This window comes from Ambystoma mexicanum, chromosome 10 (assembly GCF_040938575.1).
Source record: "Ambystoma mexicanum isolate Mex_15411 chromosome 10, UKY_AmexF1_1, whole genome shotgun sequence".
Lineage (NCBI taxonomy): Eukaryota > Metazoa > Chordata > Amphibia > Caudata > Ambystomatidae > Ambystoma > Ambystoma mexicanum.
In genome coordinates this window covers 543,664,166-543,685,823 of record NC_090932.1, presented here as the reverse complement: position 1 = coordinate 543,685,823, position 21,658 = coordinate 543,664,166, and the positions used below count along the sequence as shown (strand labels likewise).

The 21,658-nt window shown below is 46.9% G+C and overlaps 1 protein-coding gene across 2 annotated transcripts in view; it reads right to left on the bottom strand.

Moving 5' to 3' along the window:
* Positions 1 to 18,002, bottom strand: part of BOK (BCL2 family apoptosis regulator BOK) — a 657,860-nt gene extending 639,858 nt beyond the window's left edge. Inside the window, exon 1 of one of the 2 annotated variants that reach the window (XM_069618118.1) lies at positions 16,435 to 18,002. In XM_069618118.1, the coding sequence (XP_069474219.1) occupies positions 16,435 to 16,657 (223 nt within the window). In that variant the 5' untranslated portion in view covers positions 16,658 to 18,002. The remainder of the gene's footprint in view (positions 1 to 16,434) is intronic. The other variant, XM_069618119.1, reaches the window with a different exon arrangement.
* Positions 18,003 to 21,658: the final 3,656 nt, after the last annotated feature.

Here is a 21,658-nt window from a genome sequence, read left to right as displayed (position 1 = left end):
GTAGATTGTACAAGCTAATCGTGTCACATTATCAGAGTAATGACAATTTGCAGAGAGTTTGGAGTGAGAGAATTGGGTCTGAGATAGAGAGACATTACCACACATATTCTGCCAAGCATCGATATCTGTGTTCGCTGAACCTGAGTGAAAGGTCTCGCCAGATTAAGATTCTGAATTGTGTGTATTGGTGCCCTGAAAGACTTCATAAAAGGCATGTCTGACAGTGCAGATTATTGGGGTTGTGTTCAGGAAGTTGGGTCACTGGAACACATGCTGTGGAGCTGTGTGAGGGTCAGAGATTTTTGGAATAAGGTCTGTGATGTGTGTGGAAGGATTACTGGTGGAGGGTCTGTTCTTGATTTTAGGACGGTAGTTTTATGTGATGATTCAGGGTTGGATGATGTCAGCTCAGCCCTGAAAAAGTGGATCTTTAGGGCATTCATTGTGGCCAAGAGATTGATTTTCTGTGGATGGAAAGGTCGGGTCCCTCTGTCCTTTGAGGAATGGATCCAAGAAATGCACTGTCTGTCGAGGACAGAAAAAATGATATACAAACTGAAATGTAAATTGTCTACATATGAGAAGATCTGGAACGTGTTTAACGATTTATTTTAGTTTTTTTTTAGTTTTTGTTTTCACGCATTCTTGCTCTGTAGTTTTGCCTGCTGACTTGTTTTATGTTTCTGTATTCCTGTATATATTATAAATAAATGAATAAAAAAAAAATTTAAAAAAATCAAGAGAAGCTGCAATACACAATCAAATATAACAAACAGGGATGGCCTTCCTACATAAATCCTCTAGTGTTATTCATATGTGTAGAGCAGCCACGTCCCTCCCTCTAACAGCCAATTAAAACCCACAGGGAATTAGGAAGTGGGTTGACATTTTATCAGGCCAAGAATCTCCCAGTGCTTTGGGTGCTCTAATGCAAACCTGAGTGTGTCACCTCAATGAATTGGTTCAGTCATAATTGTGGGCTGTTGCTGGGTGCTGTACATGACCATTGAATATTGAAAGCAGTAAGCGGCTCATCCTGCAAAGTCAACCTGGTGCGCCCAAACAACATTGAGTGCGCCAAAAAGTTTAATTGTGCTGAATTTTCTTCTAGATAGTGTGCCCAAACAACAATGAGTGTACCCAAACAACATTGTGTGTCCTCTAAAAGTTTGTCTGTGTTGAATTTGCATCCAGATAGTGTGCCCAAACAACATTGAGGGCACCCTAAAGTCTCACCGTGTTGTATCCTGCATCTAGATAGTGTACCCAAACAACACTGAGTGCGCCCTAAAGTTTCACTGTGTTGAATTAGCTCCTAGATAGTGCACCCAAACAACATTGAGGGCGCCAAAAGTTTCATTCTGCTGAATTTGCTTCTAGATAATCTGCCCAACAACATTGAGCGTCCTCTAAAAATGTTACTGTGCTTAATTTGCATTCAGATAGTGTGGCCAAACAACCTTGAACATTCTCAAAAATGTTCTGCATCTAAATATTATGCTCAAGCGATATTGAGTGGGCCCTATTAGTCTCACTGTGTTGTATTTTTGCATCTAGATTGTGAGGCCAAACAACATTGAGCGTCCCCTGAGCATGACTCCATCCCAACCATCTAAATCCAAATTGAGAGCTTCATGAGAGCCTCACATCTCCCCCCGCTAAAATCCCCAACCCTTCCATCCCAAACAAACCCACCGCACCCAACCCACCCCCCACCCACCATCATGCGCTCGCCAGTAACCCTCACCGTACCACCCCAGCCCCTGTCCAACTCCCAAGCCAGAGGAGCCTGATGGCGCTCCAAACATCCAAAAGCCTCTGTTTCTTCCATCCCCTCCCCAACTCCCTTGCAAGCACTCCCCCGCTATGCCCCCTTTACCTAAAACTCTGCACCCCATCCCATCACTAAACCATCCACCCGCCCGCCCAAACCCATGCCCACCTCCCCCACCCCCTGCCATATCCACCCATCAACACCAACTAACTCTCTCCTCCTGCCATATCCCTTCCCCTCCCTAAAAACTGCACGTCTCTTCCCTAGCAAGAACAGTGGCCTCATCTCCATCACCATCCGACCCCCCCACCCTCTCTCACACCCCAACTGCACTGAAAAACCTGAAAATGAGAAAACGAGCCTGGTCCCCTTCCATCTCTCTCCACTCCTCACCCCTCCTTCCTCGACCCATTCCCACATTCTCACACCCCACCATCACCTCCCTCCCTCCTTCCCTCACCCTGCTTCCAAAGCCTCTCCCTCGACTTCTCACCCAGCACATCTGACATCCCCAGCACCATGAGATTCACACATGAATACCCAGTCCCTAATGCCTCCCGGCCCTCTGATCAACCGCCCACCCGCACCCATCCGCCCAACTCCATCCTCCCCCTACTCACACTGTCCTCCACCCACCTACTCTCCCCAACCTCCATCGACCAGCCCACAACACTCACCAACCACAACTCCCAGCCACCCTACCCCCCCTCCCTCGCCTTCCTACCGCTGCCCCAAACCCGCCACCTGTGGGCTACATTGACCCAATGTACAGAATTTCTCCATAACCAAGCTGCGCTTCAGCAGAAACAGCAAAATGGCTGCGCTGGCTCCAATGAGCACCATTGCACCATAACTGCCTTTTGCAGCAACAAAAAGAGGGCTGCACCATCTTGCCAAGCACATATTGGGCAGGATGAAACAAGGGGGCAGGCTGAGGATGCCTGTTAGTGTGTTCTTCCATATACAAAAGAAATAGAGTGAAAAAGCAGCACAGTTTTGCTCCCAGCCCAAAGTCCCCATTGAAAAGGGCGTATTTTACCTCAAAATGATGCTGCTCTGACGCTATTTTTATCTGTTCTTCCTCAAACTACTGTTAGTAATAAGGCCCTGCCGTGCCCATTCATATCCCCATTGTGCTTCAGCGAAAACAAGCATGACCCCTGAAAGACAGGCTTTGTCAAACCAAATCTGAAAAAAATCAACAAAGAAATTTCATTTTCCGCCGCATGGGAAAAAGCTTCACTTTTAAGTTACAAAGTGTCAAGGATCAGTAATTCAAAGAAACTCCAGCTCTGGGGTACGTCATTTTCAGTGCACAGGTGGGTCAAATAAACTACTGCCTAAAAGAAAATAACTGTAGTTGCAAACAGTGTGGGAATCCAGAAGGAAAGTCAAAAACCAAATTTGAATTGCACCACATGTGTAAAAATGGGCTTTGCAAACTAAAGGAGAAAAATGCTTGTTTGAGAGTACTATGTTGAACAAAAACTTCTTCTTGTCTAGTAATTTGAAAGGGGGTTATGCTGTGAAAATACAATGCATGAGGTGGTTCTATTCAGCAGATGTTCTTCCAATTCAGAACAAAAATAAATACAAGTAAATTAAACTTCAGTGGCTGCACCGGGGGGGGGGGGATCAGCCCAAGACAGGTTTCTGCTGAGAGGATGACAGAAACAAAAGGGGCCCTCTTAGTAGATACTAACACCCTAGTGATAATTACTACGTTGGACAGAATCTGGTCTGGGCTGAGCCTTCTACAATGGAATTTCCAGGACACGGATGTGCGAAGTGGAGAAGGGGGCAATAAACCTTCAATCAAGCTGGGAAAACCCCATCCTCCCTCTGGGGGAAGTGACAATTGGTGGTAGCTGAAAAGAAAAAAATGGGCCAGTGTAGGACAAAGGATAACCATTTGTTTCAAAAGACTATTTTATTAAGAAACTTTGAAGACGGTTATCTTTGCAACAGGACTTTGCAAAAATGTAAACATTTAGTAGTTAAAATGTGATTTTTGTGGCTTTCAAATAAGAGGTATTGGCTTTCAATAGCATGTATGGGAAATGAACGCCAGAAGAATGTTAATCATGGGGAAAGGATACATGATGGAATGTTAAAAATTAACAGAAATAGGCTCCATGATGGTATGTACGCACGTGTAAAGTCACAGAAGTTTAGGCCGAACATTTCACACTGAAAATGACCAAAGAGTATTAAATGTACAAAACAATGTCTCACAGATTGCAGAGTTGGCCTGCAATGGTCTGCATAAAATATGTAACCTGTTTATGCAATTTGCTATGAGACTTCAACTGTATAAATGTACCATTTGTGGAAAAATCGGATTTTAGCTAAAGTAACTGTGGGAGGTTTTTGAACATTGTAAAACTCACATCATAAATCTGACATCCTGCCCTTGAAATCCAACCAACTGGGAGCGAGGCTGGGACTATTACCCCTGACCAATCCAGAGGTTTAGAGGTGTGTTTAGCTAAGCCTGCCCAGCCATATACTTCTATGATGGCACTATGCATTATAAAAACAGTCCAAGACAAGACTCTAGACACACACGCTTCCTGATGTTCCTGCGCTGCGTTCCTGGTCTGCTCCTTTCATCTTGCTGATTCCAACTACAAGGCCAAAGCATTGCTGACCCTACTCGGGAGGATAGCTCAGTGACAACGTGCTCGCCTTGGAAGCAACACGACATGGAGCAACACAGGTTCGATTCCCGGGTCTGCGCTTAGAAACCTCTGGGTATTAAGCGTGTTGTAAATAACCATTCATGTCATGTCTACTCCAGAGCCCACTGCAAAAACCAAGCATAGCTGATTCCTATCCCAGCAAGGCCAGTGATCCAGAATCAACCCACTAATCTCCCATTAAAAAGGGGAAAGCTGGGGTACCTTTTGCATCCTGAAATCGGACCTGCTTGCTGCCCACTAACGGCTTGCCCACTGACTGCATCCAGCAATACTTGTGCCATCCAGTGACCCGAATAGCTCCGCTGTTCGCTACCCGGTGACCAGACCTTGCACAGCTGACTTTGGCCAGGCGCGCTGCCGTGTGGTGAACAGTCCCTGTTGACTGCCCAAAAAACCCAAAACTAAAAAGTGGACTGTGAGTATAATCCCCACCCCACAGAGACACATAGCCTATCTTGTCTTGCCTTTGTCCTTATACCACTCTCTAAGTAGTCATATGTACACCCTGGTAATTTGTTGAAACTGTTAGAATTATCCTCGTATCCTGTCCTTAAGGTTTAAGTGCCAGTGCCATCTCTTTTCAATTTTCTCTGGTGTAAATTATAAGCCCTTAGTTATATTTGGAGTAATCAAACTAATGTCCACATATTTTATTGTTGGGGCTGAGCACTGGGGTGACAAGGTTGACCTCGCGAATCAACCTTGGAGCTTACTGTGTTCCTCCTTAACAATATAGCCCAGATAATTTAGTGTAAGTAACATTTTTCTTTCTTTCAAAACCAATTTTGTCACTTTTAACTGCTCTATTTTCCTGAAAACGAACCTCACTCTACCTTCCAAATCTCTCTCAATTCACCAACTAGAGATTTATTTTCACCTCTTTATTGTCCCTGGGATATATATCTATTCCCCAGCCCAAAGAAGCACTCCAAATCAGAGTATTTCACCCATTTTTAATAAAAACCGCTTGGGTAATTTAAAGCGGGAATTGAGAAAATTACAAGTTTTCCAACGTGTCATTTGGCTGCAGCGTGCTCTAAACTTTCCACTCATTTTCAAATTGTATGCCTTTTGCTGATCCATTGCCTTGTGATTGCCAGTGATATAACATACCTGCTATTGTGATAAAACATATGTATATTATGATTTAACCACACATTAATTAATTATTTGTAAAATGTGAGTGTTATTTTAGGCCTTTGTTAAGGGTTTAAAGTGTAATTTCTATTGTAATTATCACCCCATTGGTGATTGCTGCCCCATATTAAAATTGTCTGATTTCATTTGATTTTAAAAAATAAATAAATATTGCATTTTCACCAACCAGCCTGGTTCATGGTCCATTGTGACCAGGGGTATTTGAAAAAGGGGGTGTGATACGAGTTGTGTACCATCTCAAATTGAATTTGCATAAAATAAAGAGAAAGGCATATCAACTGAGAGCTACATCCTAGTCTGAGACCAAGGTGCGTGTCGCCTGCTTGAAATCCTTAACAAACTCTCCCCCGCAACCCTGCCCAGCCGCACCCCTACAACCTCCAGGATAACCTACCACTTCGAAGTCAGATGCATCCTTTTCAATGCCCGCTCTGTAGCAAAAAACAGACATAGCATCTTTGACCTCCACTCCTCTGACAACCTTGACCTAGTCTTTATCACAGAAACTTGGTTCTCAGATGACTTTGCCCCTGTCGCTCACGAAGCCTTCCCCCCTGAATACTCCCTCATCCCGCTCAACAGACCCTCTAGAGGCGGCGGAGTGGCAGTCGTTTTTAAATCTCACTTCTCCGTCTCACTCATCGACTCTGAGACATTCTACCTTCTTGTCAAACTCTCACCACCCCAGATGTTCTCCCATAGCTTCCTAATTATCTACAGACCCCCCGGTTATGACAGACATTTCCCAACCAACCTATGTGACTCTATAGCCACCATCCAAGTAAACCACCCCTCTCTGACTCTTCTTGGAGATTTCAATATCTGGCTAGATATTCCCACCAACCCCATGACCCACTCACTGGTCGACTGCCTTGATGCGCTTAACCTCTCCCTTCACATGAACGGCCCAACTCATTCTAAAGGCCACACCCATGATGCCATCTTCAGCTCCCACGACCAGATACACCTAGCCGCCCCCACATCCCTCATCTGGTCTGATCACTTCATTGTCCCTTTCTCCATCCGCTCTCCAGCCTCTGCGCCCAATCCTCAACCAACCGCCCTCCTCCACCGCAAATGCTGGAAGAAACTAAAGATCCTCCCAGACCTAGCCGAAGCCCTGCTTCAGAGACCGCCCCACAACGAACCCCCCCCGGGATGAACCCTTAACCATCGACTCCTTCGACTCATGGCTCAATAACTCACTAATCCCGCTCACCCCCTCATGCCGCCCCTCCCCGCGCCTTGGTCCTTATCCCAAATGGTTTACTCCTGAGCTGAAGACTGCAAAACAACTAAATAAATCCCTGGAATGCAAATGGCGAAAAAAACCAACCTATCTGAGTAGATCCAGCTTCGCCTTGCACCATCGCCACTATAAAGTTGAAATCTGGAAAGCCAAAAAAGCCCACTACAACATACAAATTCTTAATTGTAGAAACCCCAGCAAGGAACTCCACAAAATCATTTCTGAGTTTATCAAACCGACCTGTAATTCAGCCCAATCTACCCCATCTCAATCACTCTGTGGCTCTCGCTCCACTTCTACACCACCGCTCTCGACTGAACAACTTCTCTCAACAACAAACTGGCCCTCCTCTCACCCCCACAAAATCCGTCCGCTCTTCCAACCACCCCCCTCCCGCCACCGCTACAATAACGCCACCCACCTTAGACTCCTTCAAACCAATCTCCAGAGATGAATTTCTCGAGCTTCTCTCTGCCCGAAAACCCTTTGGCTCCCCCCTCGACCCCTGCCCCGCCTCAGTCCTCAAAGAAATGTTCTCATCCACCTTTGCAGGAGAGTACGCAAGAACCATCCTAAATTACTCCCTCAGCTCCGGAATCTTCCCTGATGCCTTCAAAATTGCACATTCCCCATCGCCCCTTCTAAAAAAAACGTCCCTCGACCCCCTAAACTACCGCCCCATCTCAAACACCAGATTCCTTGCAAAACTCATCGATCGAACCGCATACTCCCAACTAAACGCCTTTGTCGAATCCAACAACTTCCTGGACCCTGCCCAATCTGGCTTCAGACCACGACGAACGGAACCAAAACCACTCTGGCTTCAATCTGGGATGATCTTAAGATCACTGCTGACTCTGCAGGATGTGCTGCACTAATCCTTTTAGACCTCTCTGCTGCGTTCGACACAATTAACCACTCAATCCTACTTGACTGTCTCTACTCCCTGGAAATCCGTGGAACCGCCCTCAAATGGATCGCCTCCTTCCTCAACAGAAAACAAATAACCCTCCTCTCCACTTTTGCCTCAACCGCTCGCCCAGTCAATACTGCGGTACCACAAGGAGCATGCCTATCGTTGAATAGGTTGAATAGGTCCTCCTTTTCAACCTCTATATGTCCACCCTCCCTTGAATCATCCGCCCGCACAATATCCTGTGCTACAACTACGCTGATGATACTCAAATCATCCTGAAACTCCTCAACTCAGACCCCAACTCCCAGCCCCACCTCGCAGCCTGCCTCCTTGACATCAACCGTTGGATGACTACAAACCACCTCCTCCTAAACCCTTCTAAAACCGAAATCATGGTGTGCGGCAACACTGAGCTTCTCCCCTGCCCTCTACTTTGGCCCCCATCCATGGGCCAGCCACCCACCCCAGCTCCCACAGTAAAAAACCTTGGATGCACTCTGGACTCTGACCTAACCCTCTCTCGTCAAATCAACAACTATCTAAGTCTTGTCATTACCATCTCAAAATTCTCAGACGCATTTTCCCTACCTCTCCTTTCCTAGTAGACTTGCCGCAGCCACGTCTATTGTAATGTCAAGACTGGACTATGCCAACTCCCTTTACCTTGGTTTCCGGGCATACCACCTCATTAAATGGCAACGAGCGCAAAATGCTGCCGCCAAAATGCTACTTGCACTGCGCCCAAGAGACCACACCTCCCCAGCTCTCAGAACGCTCCACTGGCTCCCAGCTGGACGAAGGGTCACTTTCAAGACCCTATGCATCATTCACCATGCTGTGCACAAGACCGGCCCTGTATACCTGCAAGACAAACTAAAACCTTACCTCCCACAGCGGACACTAAGATCAAGCTCTGCCCTCCTTTTAGTTATCCCAACCACCAACTCGGTCAGGATCGGAGGATCCTTGTTCTCAGCCTTGGCCCCCACTCTATGGAACTCACTTCCACCTCACATCCGACACACCGAAGACTATTTGTCATTACGCAAATTACTAAAAACATGGCTCTTCCCAGAAGAACATTTCTGAATCCCCCACCAACCCAACAATCAATGAGACTATTCTACCTGGTGTTCAAAGCGTGCAATGCTACCCACAGGTTAGGATGGAGTGGATGGAATGGATGTAAAGCTAGGAGTAAGTGGATGGGGTGGATGGGATGGATGAAGTGTACGGATTGACATAGTTGACGGAGTCGAGGAAATAAACGAGTAAATGTGAGTGGATGGAGCATAGAGAACCGGATGAGTGTATATTACTGGATGGTGTGGAAGGAATATATGGTGTAGACGGAGTTAGATGCAATGTAAGGAATATATGGAGTGGATTGAATAAATGGATGAAAATGCGTAGGGTGAATGGAATTGGATAAAGTGGATGGAGTGGATGTAGAGGATGGAGTAGATGGAATGGATGTGGCGGAAGGAGTAAGTGAATAGGGTGGATGGAATGGATGAAGTGTACATAACGACAAAGTTTACAGAATGGAGGGAATAAACGAGTAAATGGAGTGGATAGAACACAGAGAACTAGATGAGTGCAAATAGCGGGATGGTATGGAAGGAATATATGGTGAGGACAGAGATAGATGGAGTATATATATGGAGTAGATCGAATGAATGGGTGGAAGTGCGTGGAGTGAATGGAATCGGATCGAGTGGATGGAAGGAATATATGGTGTGGTCGGAGTGAGATGGAGTGTAAGGAATATATGGAGTGGATCAAATGTATGGATGGATAGAATGTATGATGGACGTGCGTGGAGTGAATGGAATCGGATAGACGGGATGCAGTTGGCTGGAATTGAACTAAATGCATGGAACGTAGAATGCATAGAATGGATCGAATGGAATCGGTGGAATGACTGCAATCAGTGGAATGAGGTGGATGGAGTACAAGGAGTAAGTGAGCAGATGAAGCTGATGAAGCAAATAGAGTGAGTGTAGCAGTTTGGATCAGACTTGCTGAGTGGAGTTGATGAAGTGGATAAAATCAACAGGAATCTAGATAGAGCAATGGGAATTGGACGAAGCAAATACATTGGATGGAAATGATGAAAAAATAGGTTGGATGTAACGCTAAGAGGGGTTGGAACGGATAGAGTGGATAGAACAGATAGGACGGATGGAATAAATTGAACAAATTGAAGGAACAGTACGGATGGATCAGACTTAACAAATATAACAGATAAGAGCAGAAGGAACAATCAGAATGGATAGAGCAAATAGAGTTGATAGAACAGATAGAGCTGACAGAATGGACAGAGTGGAAGGAACCAAAAGACTAGATGAACAGACATAGCAGATAGAGTGGATGGAACAGACCGCGCTGGTATAACGGACAAAATAAAGGGAACAGACAGAGATGATGGTACGAACTGAATGGATAGAACTAATAAAATGGATGGAACAGACAGAGTGGAAGGAACAGATAGAGTAATGGGAACGAACAGACTGTATGGAATCGATAGAACGGATGGAACAGATAGAGAAGATGGAACAGACAGAGTGGATGGAACAGATAGAGAGGATGGAACGGACCGAGTGGATGGAACGGATAGAGTGGATGAAACGTCCGAACCCTCAGGTAGCTGGGCGCATGATCATGTGCACAGCAGAGTTACATATCGTTACACGAACATCATAATACAACAGACAGAGCAAACATTGGTCCACAGAGTGGATGAAACTAACAGAACGGATGAAACAGATAGAGTGGATGAAACGCATTGAGCGGATGGAACCGATGGAGCGGATGGAGCGGATGGAACGGATGGAGCGGATGGAGTGGATGGAACGGATGGAGTGGATAGGGCGGACGGGATGGATGGAGTGGATAGAGCGGATGGAATGGATGGAACAGTTGGAGTGGATGGAACGCATGGTGTGGATGGAACGGATGTAGTCGATAGAACGGATCAAGTGGATGGAGTGGAATGCATGGAGTGGATGGAACGGATGGAGTAGATGGAACGGATGGAGTGGATGGAACAGATGAAGTGGATAGGGCAGACGGGATGGATGTAGCGGATAGAGCGGATGGAATGGATGGAACAGTTGGAGTGGATGGAACACATTGTGTGGATAGAACGGATGGAGTCGATAGAACGGATCGAGTGGATGGAGTGGAATGCATGGAGTGGATGGAACGGAGGAGTGGATGGAACGGATGGAATGCATGAAGTGGTTCGAACGGAATGAGAGGATGGAACGGATGGAACCGATGGAGTGGATGGAACTGACAGACTGAATGGATCGAAAGGAGTGGTTGGAATGGATGAAGCGTTTGGAACAGATGGAATTGATGGAACGGATGGAGGAGATGGAATGGACGGAACTGATGTAGTGGATGGAAGTGAACGAGTAGATGGAAGGGATGGAGTGAAGGAAACAGATGGAGCGGACGAAATGGATAGAGTAGATGAAACGGATGGAGTAGATGAAACAGATGGATTAGATGAAACAGATGGAGTAGATGAAACAGATGGAGTAGATGAAACAGAGAAAGTAGTTGAAACTGATGGAACGGATAGAGCAGATGAAATGAAGTAGATAGAGTGACTGAGTAGACGGAATGGATCAAATTGGATGACTTGAATGGAACTGGATGACATGGATGGAACTGGACGATTGGAGGGAAATAGGTGGTACTGGATGGAACTGGATGAAATGAATGGAACGGAACGGATGGAGTGGACTGAATGACCTAATGGATAGAGTGTATGGAATCAGATATACTGATGAAACTGGAGAGAGTAGATAGCACTGACAGATGAGATGGAACTGAGCAGAGTGGATTGAACTGGACTGAGTGGATGGAACCGGACAGAGTAGATAGAACTGGACAGAGTGGATAGAAGTGGACAGGGTGGAGGGAACTAGAGAAAGTAGATGGAAATGAGCAGAGTGGATGGAACTGGACAGAGTGGATGGGACTGGACAGAGTGGATGGGACTGGACAGAGTGGATGGAACATGACAGAGTGAATGGAAGTCACAGAGTGGATGGAACTAGAGAAAGCGGATGGAACTGGACAGAGTGGATGGAACTGGACAGAGTGGATGAACTGGACAGAATGGATGGAACTGGACAGAATGGATGGAACTGACAGAGTGAATGGGACTGACAGAATGAATGGAACTGTATAGAGTGGATGAACTGGACAGAATGGATGAAACTGGTCAGAGTGAATGAAACTGGACAGAGTGGATGGAACTAGACAGAATAGATGAATTGTACAGAGTGGATGGAATTGGACAGAGAGGATGGAATTGTTGCCATATATCTGTATCCCCCTATATATCTGTATCCCCATATATATCTGTATCAACCCTTGTCACTATGTATCCGTATCTCCCCACCATCCTGTCCATGTGCCTGTCTCAGGTGCTTCTACAGATAACCACCCTATCACACCAGTACGCTTATTTTCTAATATACACCATGACTCAACTAGAACACAGCTATACCCCTGTTAATTCGGCCTGGCTGTTCACTTACGAATATGACCCCATGAACACCTCATCACCCTAATAAAACGCAGCTAGTTGAGCACATTCCAGCCTAGATGCTCACATAGGCGTTCCTCAGGCCTAACACAGCCACAACAAAGTCTGAGTGTCCACCCACTAGACTGCACACATCCAACTGATATCTTCAGCACCACACCTATCGCTAGAAAGCAGCTTTCATCCAACAACTACACCAGCTGCACACATATCCGGTGCACCCATGCACCATACGACACTATCTCTCTCTACTGACGTGGAACTACGGCTCCCGAGGGCATTCAACCTACCAGCGCTTTGAAGTCATGCCAAGTAACATAACATAATGCCTATTTGAAAGGTGTTCCTGGTACTAAACTAACAATTATAAAAGGACTGAGTGAGGCACACCTGACATGTGTCTGATACTGCCCCAATTCAGCTTGCCTTTCCAAATTATCAGTATTTCGGGACAATCTCCTACTGAATATTATCTAACTCAATTGTACACATCCAAAGGCCCTCAGAGAGATGAAAGGCTTTGTCACACACAACTGACGTCATTAACCCTACCTCAGCCCCACAAGCCTTAGAGAATTGCTGGTCTTTCATGACATCTCCGTCTCGTAATATAAGACAGGTTAACAGAAGTCTTGGTATCTTTCTCAGAAAAAGGCACCTAATATCAGCCAACTAAAATTCCTGAAGAGCGACCCTCACACTACAAAAGACAAACCCTCAGTAAACAGCTCAAGGCGCATAAGACCACATCATCTCAGCTCCAAAAATCATTGAACTGTACATGGTCATCAGAGGATTACATTGGAAGCACTCTGCTGCGCCCCCTTCCAACAACTAATGTGTGGAAAAAAGGGCCTGAATACCTGTCCAGCGTGATCACCCGCTACAAACTACACAGAACAACACTTCCTCCACGGCCAGAGACCTGTAAAAGAATCACTCTAACAAATAAAGAATCGGTGTCTACCTGATATCTACACAAGGACCTCTCTTTTGGAAGAACCTGCCATAAGATTGAAAAACCAAGAATTGGCAAAGCCAACAGTTTTAGCTTTTGGGTAGGCATTTCCCAGGCACTGCCATAACAGTACTACCTATCCATAAAATGGCAACAGCTGGTAAATAGTGTTAGTACCTGGGTATATTATGACAGTGTGTGGCAAATGGTTATCTAATGTCTATTCAAGAAGAACACTTTTGGCTTTGCTTTGCAATGTTTGTTTGCAAGAGGAATCCTGTGCAATAAACAGACAGAAGGACACACATGTTGTTTACAAATCAAATGACTGAATGCACAACTGGTTAAGACATTTGTACTACACTAGAAGGTTTACTGCTATAATTGAGCAATAGCTAGCTGAACGAGATCCAGGGGTTTGGGGGGTAGGGGGTAGGTGGGAGGGGCAGGTAGTGGGTGGGAATGACCCACTGCTTGCCCCTCCCACTATTATAGCCAATAGGTGTCAATGTATTGGTAAAAATCCAAACACCACAAACAGGCTAAGTATCCCTCCTCACATCCCAGCTTTCTCTCCTATCTTCACTTCCCATGCTAATAGTTTTGGCTTACAGGCAGCGTTTACAGCACCATCTAATAGCTAGATCTAATCATGAGGACCATAGGTGCCGAGTACAGGGGGCAAAGGGGCCACTGCCCCCTTACTTCTATAACAATGGGGGCCGGAACAACACTTTGTCCCGTAGAGCTGTTTGCACCGTTCAGCTGCCGACTGTACTTCCCAAATGAGCCTGCACGCATTGTCAGTGCTGCAGGAGGTAAGGCACGATTTGTCCTTAAGCCATGTACATGAACTGCACTGCAGCTAATACACCGAAGTTGCATAGTATCAGGGATTAACCTGCAATGCGGAAGTCTGTAAAGTTGAGTGACAGTCCCCCAAAGCAGAAAGCTGCAAAGCAGCACAGCAGGTTAGATGAGTGTTTTTGAGACGTTATATGTTGAGCTCAACCTAGAAATACTTTCGTTTTTTTAGAATTACTTCTATAAAATGTAGTCTAAAATGCACCCGTGCCCAGCGCGCCTTCTTGCTCGTATTGATGGGGGTCATTTCTGCCCCGTAGTGAAAATCAAAAGTGGGTACCAATGATGAGGACACTATGGTAGGATGACAAGATTTTAAAAAACGTACCGGCCACCAACGTAAAAGTAGAACTAACTTCTGATCGTGTCTGCCAGGACTGCAGTAGAGTGACACCGAGGGGTGGACGGTGATTGCAGGCATTCAGGATTTGCAAATGTAAAAAAAACTGTCGGAACGAGAGGACAGAGCACCTAATTCCGCAAGAGTCTCGGTACAACCGGGACGTGTGCTTACCCTATATCAGAGTCAAGAAAGCATTGAAACAAATGTGCTTGTAACAGGACAGCGGTTATCTGCACTCTCTAGGGACTTACATTTCCAAAACGAAATAGGAGCTCCAATGACAATCTGTGCACGTATGTTACAAGCTAAGAATTAGGAATGTGACTTCTTTTTTTATTGTAAATGGGCCTTCTGTGTCGTCCCTTTCGCTTCGTTTTGCCCTGCGAGCCGTTTCCTCCATTCTTCCATCGACATCCCTCTGGAATGACCCATTCTTTATCTTTTCGCATGATTGACGAGGCACAAATCACCAGTAGAGTAAAATCAAAAATCAAACGCCTGTTTCCCATCCATGTAAGCACAGCACTTGGAAGCCGCCACTCGCACACTGGTAGCGGTTTATAAGAGCAACCAACATACAGTAGAAGTGGCATCTGCTGTCCCTACTAGTGAAGTCCCTCACTCGTCATTAGACCTCTTTCCGGGCACAATCGAGGGAACACGCGCAGGTGGATGGCATCCGCCCGCTTTTATTCAGACGGTGGACGGTCCCTCGTGTGTTTTCAAGAAATAAAAAAACAAAAAAATACTGTTTTGCGCCTTCCTTACCGCGATCCGGTTTGCGTCGTATGGTCCAGAAAGCCAGAAATGTAACCATAAGACCACACGAATCTCCGAACTCGAGCCTGTAAAAGTTATCATATTGACATTTTGCTACATAGAAATGTTTTTCACACATTTTTAGACATAAAAGGTGCGCAACTTTTATACTTAGCCAGCAATGTTTAAAGAAGATAAGTTCTCTTGACAAATGCTTATTTGACCTGTTAGCTTTCTTTAACTAGAAAAGACAAATTGAATGACATTCGCAAATGCCACTTTAGGATATGTTCTTTTCCTGAGACATCACTTTCCATTGCGTAAGTCAGAATGCCCCCCTTTTTTAGGACCTTAGCCCTGTCCTCTCTTGTATTCGGAGTTCGTGCTTTGTCTATAAGAATTGTTCAACTCCCCCTCCCACTTCTCTCTCTTTCTCAATCCCTCAGCGGGACGCATCACAATCCAGTTGTAATTTCCCCCAGTCACTACACGAACTATTCTCCTCTTCGTTCTTTCTTTCGCCTCTCCTCCCTTTTCTTTCTCTTTTCCCGCTCAGACTTCGCTGACCTACACACATACATTCCCCATCTCTGCAAATCGCTTCTTGTGGTTATTTCACTTATGTGTCAGACGCATACAATTCTCTGCACACTATTTTTTTCCTCTTTATATCCGTTTTGAATTCCTGTTATCCCTCTATTCCTCTCCTCGTTGTTTTCTTTTTGAGCCCTGCACTGTTGTCTGGCTGTTTTATCTATTGACAGAGGTTACATCCCCCTGAAAGTTGTACAGGAGTTAAGACCCCTCTCACTCCAGATGACTGACTGTTCTATTTTACAGCTGTCTCTTTTCGCTTTATCCCTGTCTGTGGTACGTTTGCCATCTCTCTCTTTCTGTTCTGCGGTACTGCATTCGCATTGTTATACCGACCCCTCCCCCTTCTCTTATCTTAGTTGCACGGTCTGTTTACACGGCTATATCTTCAATGTTGATCTCCTTTGAACGCCAGTTTATGTTGTGCAATGCAATGCCCGCGGCACCAGAGTGCACCGTGTTTGTACTGTCACTTCCTGCCGGAAGTGTGGTGGTTCCTTCCCCACTTTCTGTCCACTCACATACATCAGTGCGTTGGTCTCCCCCTTACCTAGCCGCAGCATTATGATGGACACCTCGGACATCTTCGCCCCTGGCACAGGGCCACTCTGTTCTGGCTTGTTCCAGCCGATGCCTGCCCGTCCCAGCCTCGAATGGATGAACTCCCTGCAGAGGGCCTTGGCCTGGGACACCAGCTCCTTGTCGGTGGGCGAGCGGTCAAAGGCCTCCATCACCTCAGCGGCAAATACCGAAGATCTCCTCAGCATCTCCATCCTCCCTGTGGTTAACAAGCTCCTTTAGCGGGCAAAAATCAACAGGACCCCCGAGTTCCCCTATGAAAACGCGGAGGAGGGTTGTACACTCCTCATCCTCCGGGAAGTTGAAATGAGTTTCTCCAGTGAGTGGAGATCAGCAGGACTCACACCCCTTGAGCTGTGCTAAGAAAACACAATGGAGAGATACAGAATGTACATAATCAGGCAAGACAAAACAGTTTTCTACCGGGAGCGAAGATCAGCAGCACCTCTTGAGGTGTCGTAGGAAACCCCCAGGAATGGTTCCAGGTAGTCCAACCTACGGGCACGTGAATCACATGTCCTTAGTGAGCAAAGGTAACGAGGTTCGTAGCATCTCCTTTCCACGGGAAGGCGAAACGGACCTACTGAACTGCCCTCGGAATAACGATGAGGTGTGCAGCAGTTCCATTTTACAGGAAGGGAGTCAAGCTTCCAAAGGGAGGCGGGAACAGCTAGCCGTGGGGCCCTTCTATCACTGGGCCTGGAACTCAGGAAGGCTCAGTTCTGAAGAAGCAGGCGGTCCTATGTTGACTTTTTCAGATACATGTCTTCCTGCCAACGCCCCAATGAGGACCAAGCGCCTTATAGGTTGTAGTTAGGGTCGGGTGTGAAATTAAGGGCAGATTCAGACCTGTTTCCACAGCTCCTGATCTACCTGGGAAATTGAGTGTGTACAGCCCCGCCCCATCGTGAGCTGAACGTTGGACAGGGAGACTCCTGCGGTTCCTAAGTATGGTCCCACCAGGTCCTGCGGTTACCAAGACTTGCTGCCTAGTTCATTTCTTCGCACATTCTTGTTCAAAATCCATAATGTTCCCAAGACCCAGTGCCCAGATGTCCGGGAAGTTCACGTCCTAAGGAATTCCCACCCCAGATGTGTACCAGACCAGTTGTACTGCACCCAAGTCCTTGTGCCCTACAATCCCCGATGTGCGCTCATCGGCGGAATGCAGCCATGGCAGAAAGCCGCGCTCCCTCCTCAGTCCGGCCCCTCTTGCTTCCGCGGTTTTCAAACTCTTCTGGGCAGCTAAGCGCGCCTTTCTTGCCGTGATGCTGTGCCCGGAGCGTGGGAAGACGGGTCTGCCGCTCTGCTGTTACGAGGGCGGGGTCGCTCGGTGCCGGGATCAGGAATGGACCTCGCTGCCAGCGTTTTCTGGGGCTTGGCGTGAAGAACTGCGGGCGTCCGGTGCTAGAATCTCTCCAGGAGCCCACGGCTCTCTGTGCGGACACGTTTCTGCTGCTGCGCTCCGGTCTCGTAGGAATGACTAGCAGCTCTGACCGAGCGAGCGGCGGAGTTACTCAAGCCTTCTATGGGAAGCTTAATGACAGGGGCGGAGCCGGGACAGCCGCCAAGTATGTGACTATCAACCTCTTAAGGAGGACCCCGGCAGTTAATACGCGCTCTGCGAAAGCTCCATGCCATGCTATTTCTAACTGGGCCCCGGTGTCATGTGTACAAGCAACTCCAAGCTGAGAAGCTTTGCATCATGGTATACTCATGCCCCTGCAAGAAGGTCAGGCCTACTGAAGGGAGACCTCTGCCCCTCAGAGCCAGATTCCCGGCAAAAAAAAGTATCGGCACGTATACCGATTTATATATAACATGTGCGGATCACACTTCTGATAGCCTTTCCGAGTCGATACATTTGTTTTCATCTTAACTCTGCTTAAAGGATAGTTCCGGGACTTTTTTTTTATTGTTCCTACGGTTCGGCCATGTGTTTTTAAGCATAACTCGGTAGATCGTAGAAAACTTTCCTATGGACCTTACCCGACTTTTCGTCCATTAACGCACTCGAAATCAGCCGCCATTTTCTGATAATCCTATCATTTCCCCCCATCGCCCTGGCTGCACTGCTTTTGCGGCACTAAATCAAATCCCCCGCCCCTGAGCCTGACATCAGCAGACGCGTACCGCCCATTTCCCAACGCCAAAGCACGTTTCGTGTCAACAATCGCTGCGCCTCAGCTAATGAAGTGTCGCCATGGAAATGGCAGGACGCCTCTTTCCTCAATAAGTATAAACACACCGTTTCACAACACACAGCAGCAGATTTTCGATCCCATTACTCTCTCTGTGCTACTTTGAGTATTCTGTGACTCGTTTCTGTGCTCTGGTCAGCTACCTTCGCCGCTTCTAGGCCTTGTGAACACCTGTACCATCTCTGTAAATTATTTTACTTTCTTTACCACACAATGGCTACAATAATGCCGTATATGTACGAGCCCGAGTACACCGAGGAGGAACTACTGGAAAGGCAAGCACGCGAAAACGATGGGGATTCTGACGGCAGTTGGGAGGACCAGTCAACGGATGAAGAGCCTGGACCATGTCGCATGGACGGCGTCTCCACCTGGTGCACGTGCAATCGGTGCGAGCTAATGCCAACTGAGGAGGAGAACTGCTGCTGCCGTGAAAATTCCGGGTGCTTGGCCTACATTTCGGAAGGCGAGCCAAGTCCGCAATGCATCACCGAGCTGCCAGAGTTCAGGGAAGCCTGCCTCTCACGGACCGTGTTGAGGATGATGATGGTGCTTATGCACGAACTTCGCGGCACTGTTCGTCCGCGTAATCCGAGTAACGAGTAAGTATACTCTGGTTGTGATGTCAGTGATGCCACTACTATGTCATGGTCGTCTCCCACATATAAAATTACATCTACATATCATTCGAACGCATGTAAATTGGTTCCATATTGTGCATTTTCTAGATAGAATTTTTTTCAAAGCAGAATGACATTTTTTACCTGAATCGACAGTGATAAGAAAGTTTTGTCATTTTAATACAGTTTGCATCTTTCATTTTCACAGGTGGTACAGGCTGGTGGCCTATCGTTGCTTCACTTGGTGGCTTCACGGGAGGCTCGGACACCGCGTTCGGAGAGTAATACCTGCCTGTGCCTGTGCGGTACTTGCCATTAGACAACATTTCCCCAGCGACAGTGGACAATACCGCGGATTTTCCCTGGATGTGCTGCAACCGGAACTTTACAATGTGTAATGTTTATTATTTATGTTCAATTGAAATAAAGATCTAAAATAAAACCCAACATATATTTTAACAATGGTTGTTTTGATTTTTTAAATGAATCTAGTGTGTCTCCATTGAATAGTCTTCCTGTGCCTTGTCTTGTCACACCACATATTCTCCTGGGAGGGTGAGGTATTTATAAATTCACCCCCCTGCCTTCCATGTACTAGATCCTGCAGCCTGCCTCTTACATGCAGTTAGATGGCCTCTCCTTGGTGAGGCCCTGCGGCAAACGAGTCTTGTCTGCACGACCACCGCCCCAATCCACCCCCCGCCCTATCAAAGGCAGTTCGCACCGGGGTACTTGCGCTGCCAAGTGGAGCTGTCAGGGAGCGATAAAGGCCAAGAGGTGCCAAAGACCATGTACACTTCAAAGTGGTCTATAGAGCATGGGTTGTTGTTCCCATGTCTACCTCCAGACCCCGTGTCTCCTGCCAAGCATCCCCCCTCACGCTGGACGGCCCCCTGCAATCCACATAAGTGTGTCTCCATTCACGAGTCTTCCTGTGTCTTGTCTGCACGACCACCGCCCCAATCCACCCCCCGCCCTATCAAAGGCAGTTCGCACCGGGGTACTTGCGCTGCCAAGTGGAGCTGTCAGGGAGCGATAAAGGCCAAGAGGTGCCAAAGACCATGTACACTTCAAAGTGGTCTATGGAGCATGGGTTGTTGTTCCCATGTCTACCTCCAGACCCCGTGTCTCCTGCCAAGCATCCCCCCTCACGCTGGACGGCCCCCTGCAATCCACATAAGTGTGTCTCCATTCACGAGTCTTCCTGTGTCTTGTCTGCACGACCACCGCCCCAATCCACCCCCCGCCCTATCAAAGGCAGTTCGCACCGGGATACTTGCCCTGCCAAGTGGAGCTGTCAGGGAGCGATAAAGGCCAAGAGGTGCCAAAGACCATGTACACTTCAAAGTGGTCTATGGAGCATGGGTTGTTGTTCCCATGTCTACCTCCAGACCCCGTGTCTCCTGCCAAGCATCCCCCCTCACGCTGGACGGCCCCCTGCAAACCGCATAATGCCACGACATATACACGTCATTCATTCACAAACACACCCCTGTTTCGAATTCTTTATAACCCACTTCATATTTCTAATGAGAACTTCTTTGCGCTTTGCTAGTCAACCCGTGAAGGTGCTGGTTATCTGCTCTTCGTCTCTGCGAACTTCCGTGACCACTTCGAGGAAACTCGTCAGTTTGCAACCTGTGAACTGCTCCCTGTTCTACGACAAGAAACTGCTCTGATCCCTGCATCTAACTGTTTGTTCGTCAAGGTAAGGCCATGTACCATAATCATTTTGCGTCCAATTTCTTTTCGTTCAAGACAGTACATGCAAGGAACTAGTCACATGTTCTGAGTTTAGTTACAAGAACCAAAACGAACCTTGCATTGAACCTTTTATGTGTCATTTAATTTTTTAACACATTGGTATTCATAGAGAATTGTTGATCTTTACTTTTCAGAACTTTCCACAATGCCTGCCTGTTCCATTGGCGGTTGCCCTTCGAAGACCCATAATAAATCTGAAGGTACTATAATGCATGTTTTCCCTAAGACAATAGATCAGATACGAGAATGGGTCCGATATTGCGGATATCCACCGTCTGAGCTTGAAAGTAGAGTCCTAGAAGTCTTTGCGGACAAGAGGGGTGATCGATACCGCATCTGCAGCAGGCACTTTACCTCTGACATGTACTCCACATCATTGCTAATAAAGAAGAACACACCGCGAGCGAGGCGAAAATTGCTCTCAACCGCTATTCCCACTCTATTCGTCCACATCCCTCCACTGGTGAGTCAAGTTTACGTATTTATCTCTCGGCCTTGCGGTAGTGTGTAGCATTAGCTAACAATAATTTCCCCATTTATGTATCCACTCAATATGAAGGCGGAAGATTCTCCATCCGTGTCGTTATTGCAGTCATCAGCCACTTCAAGC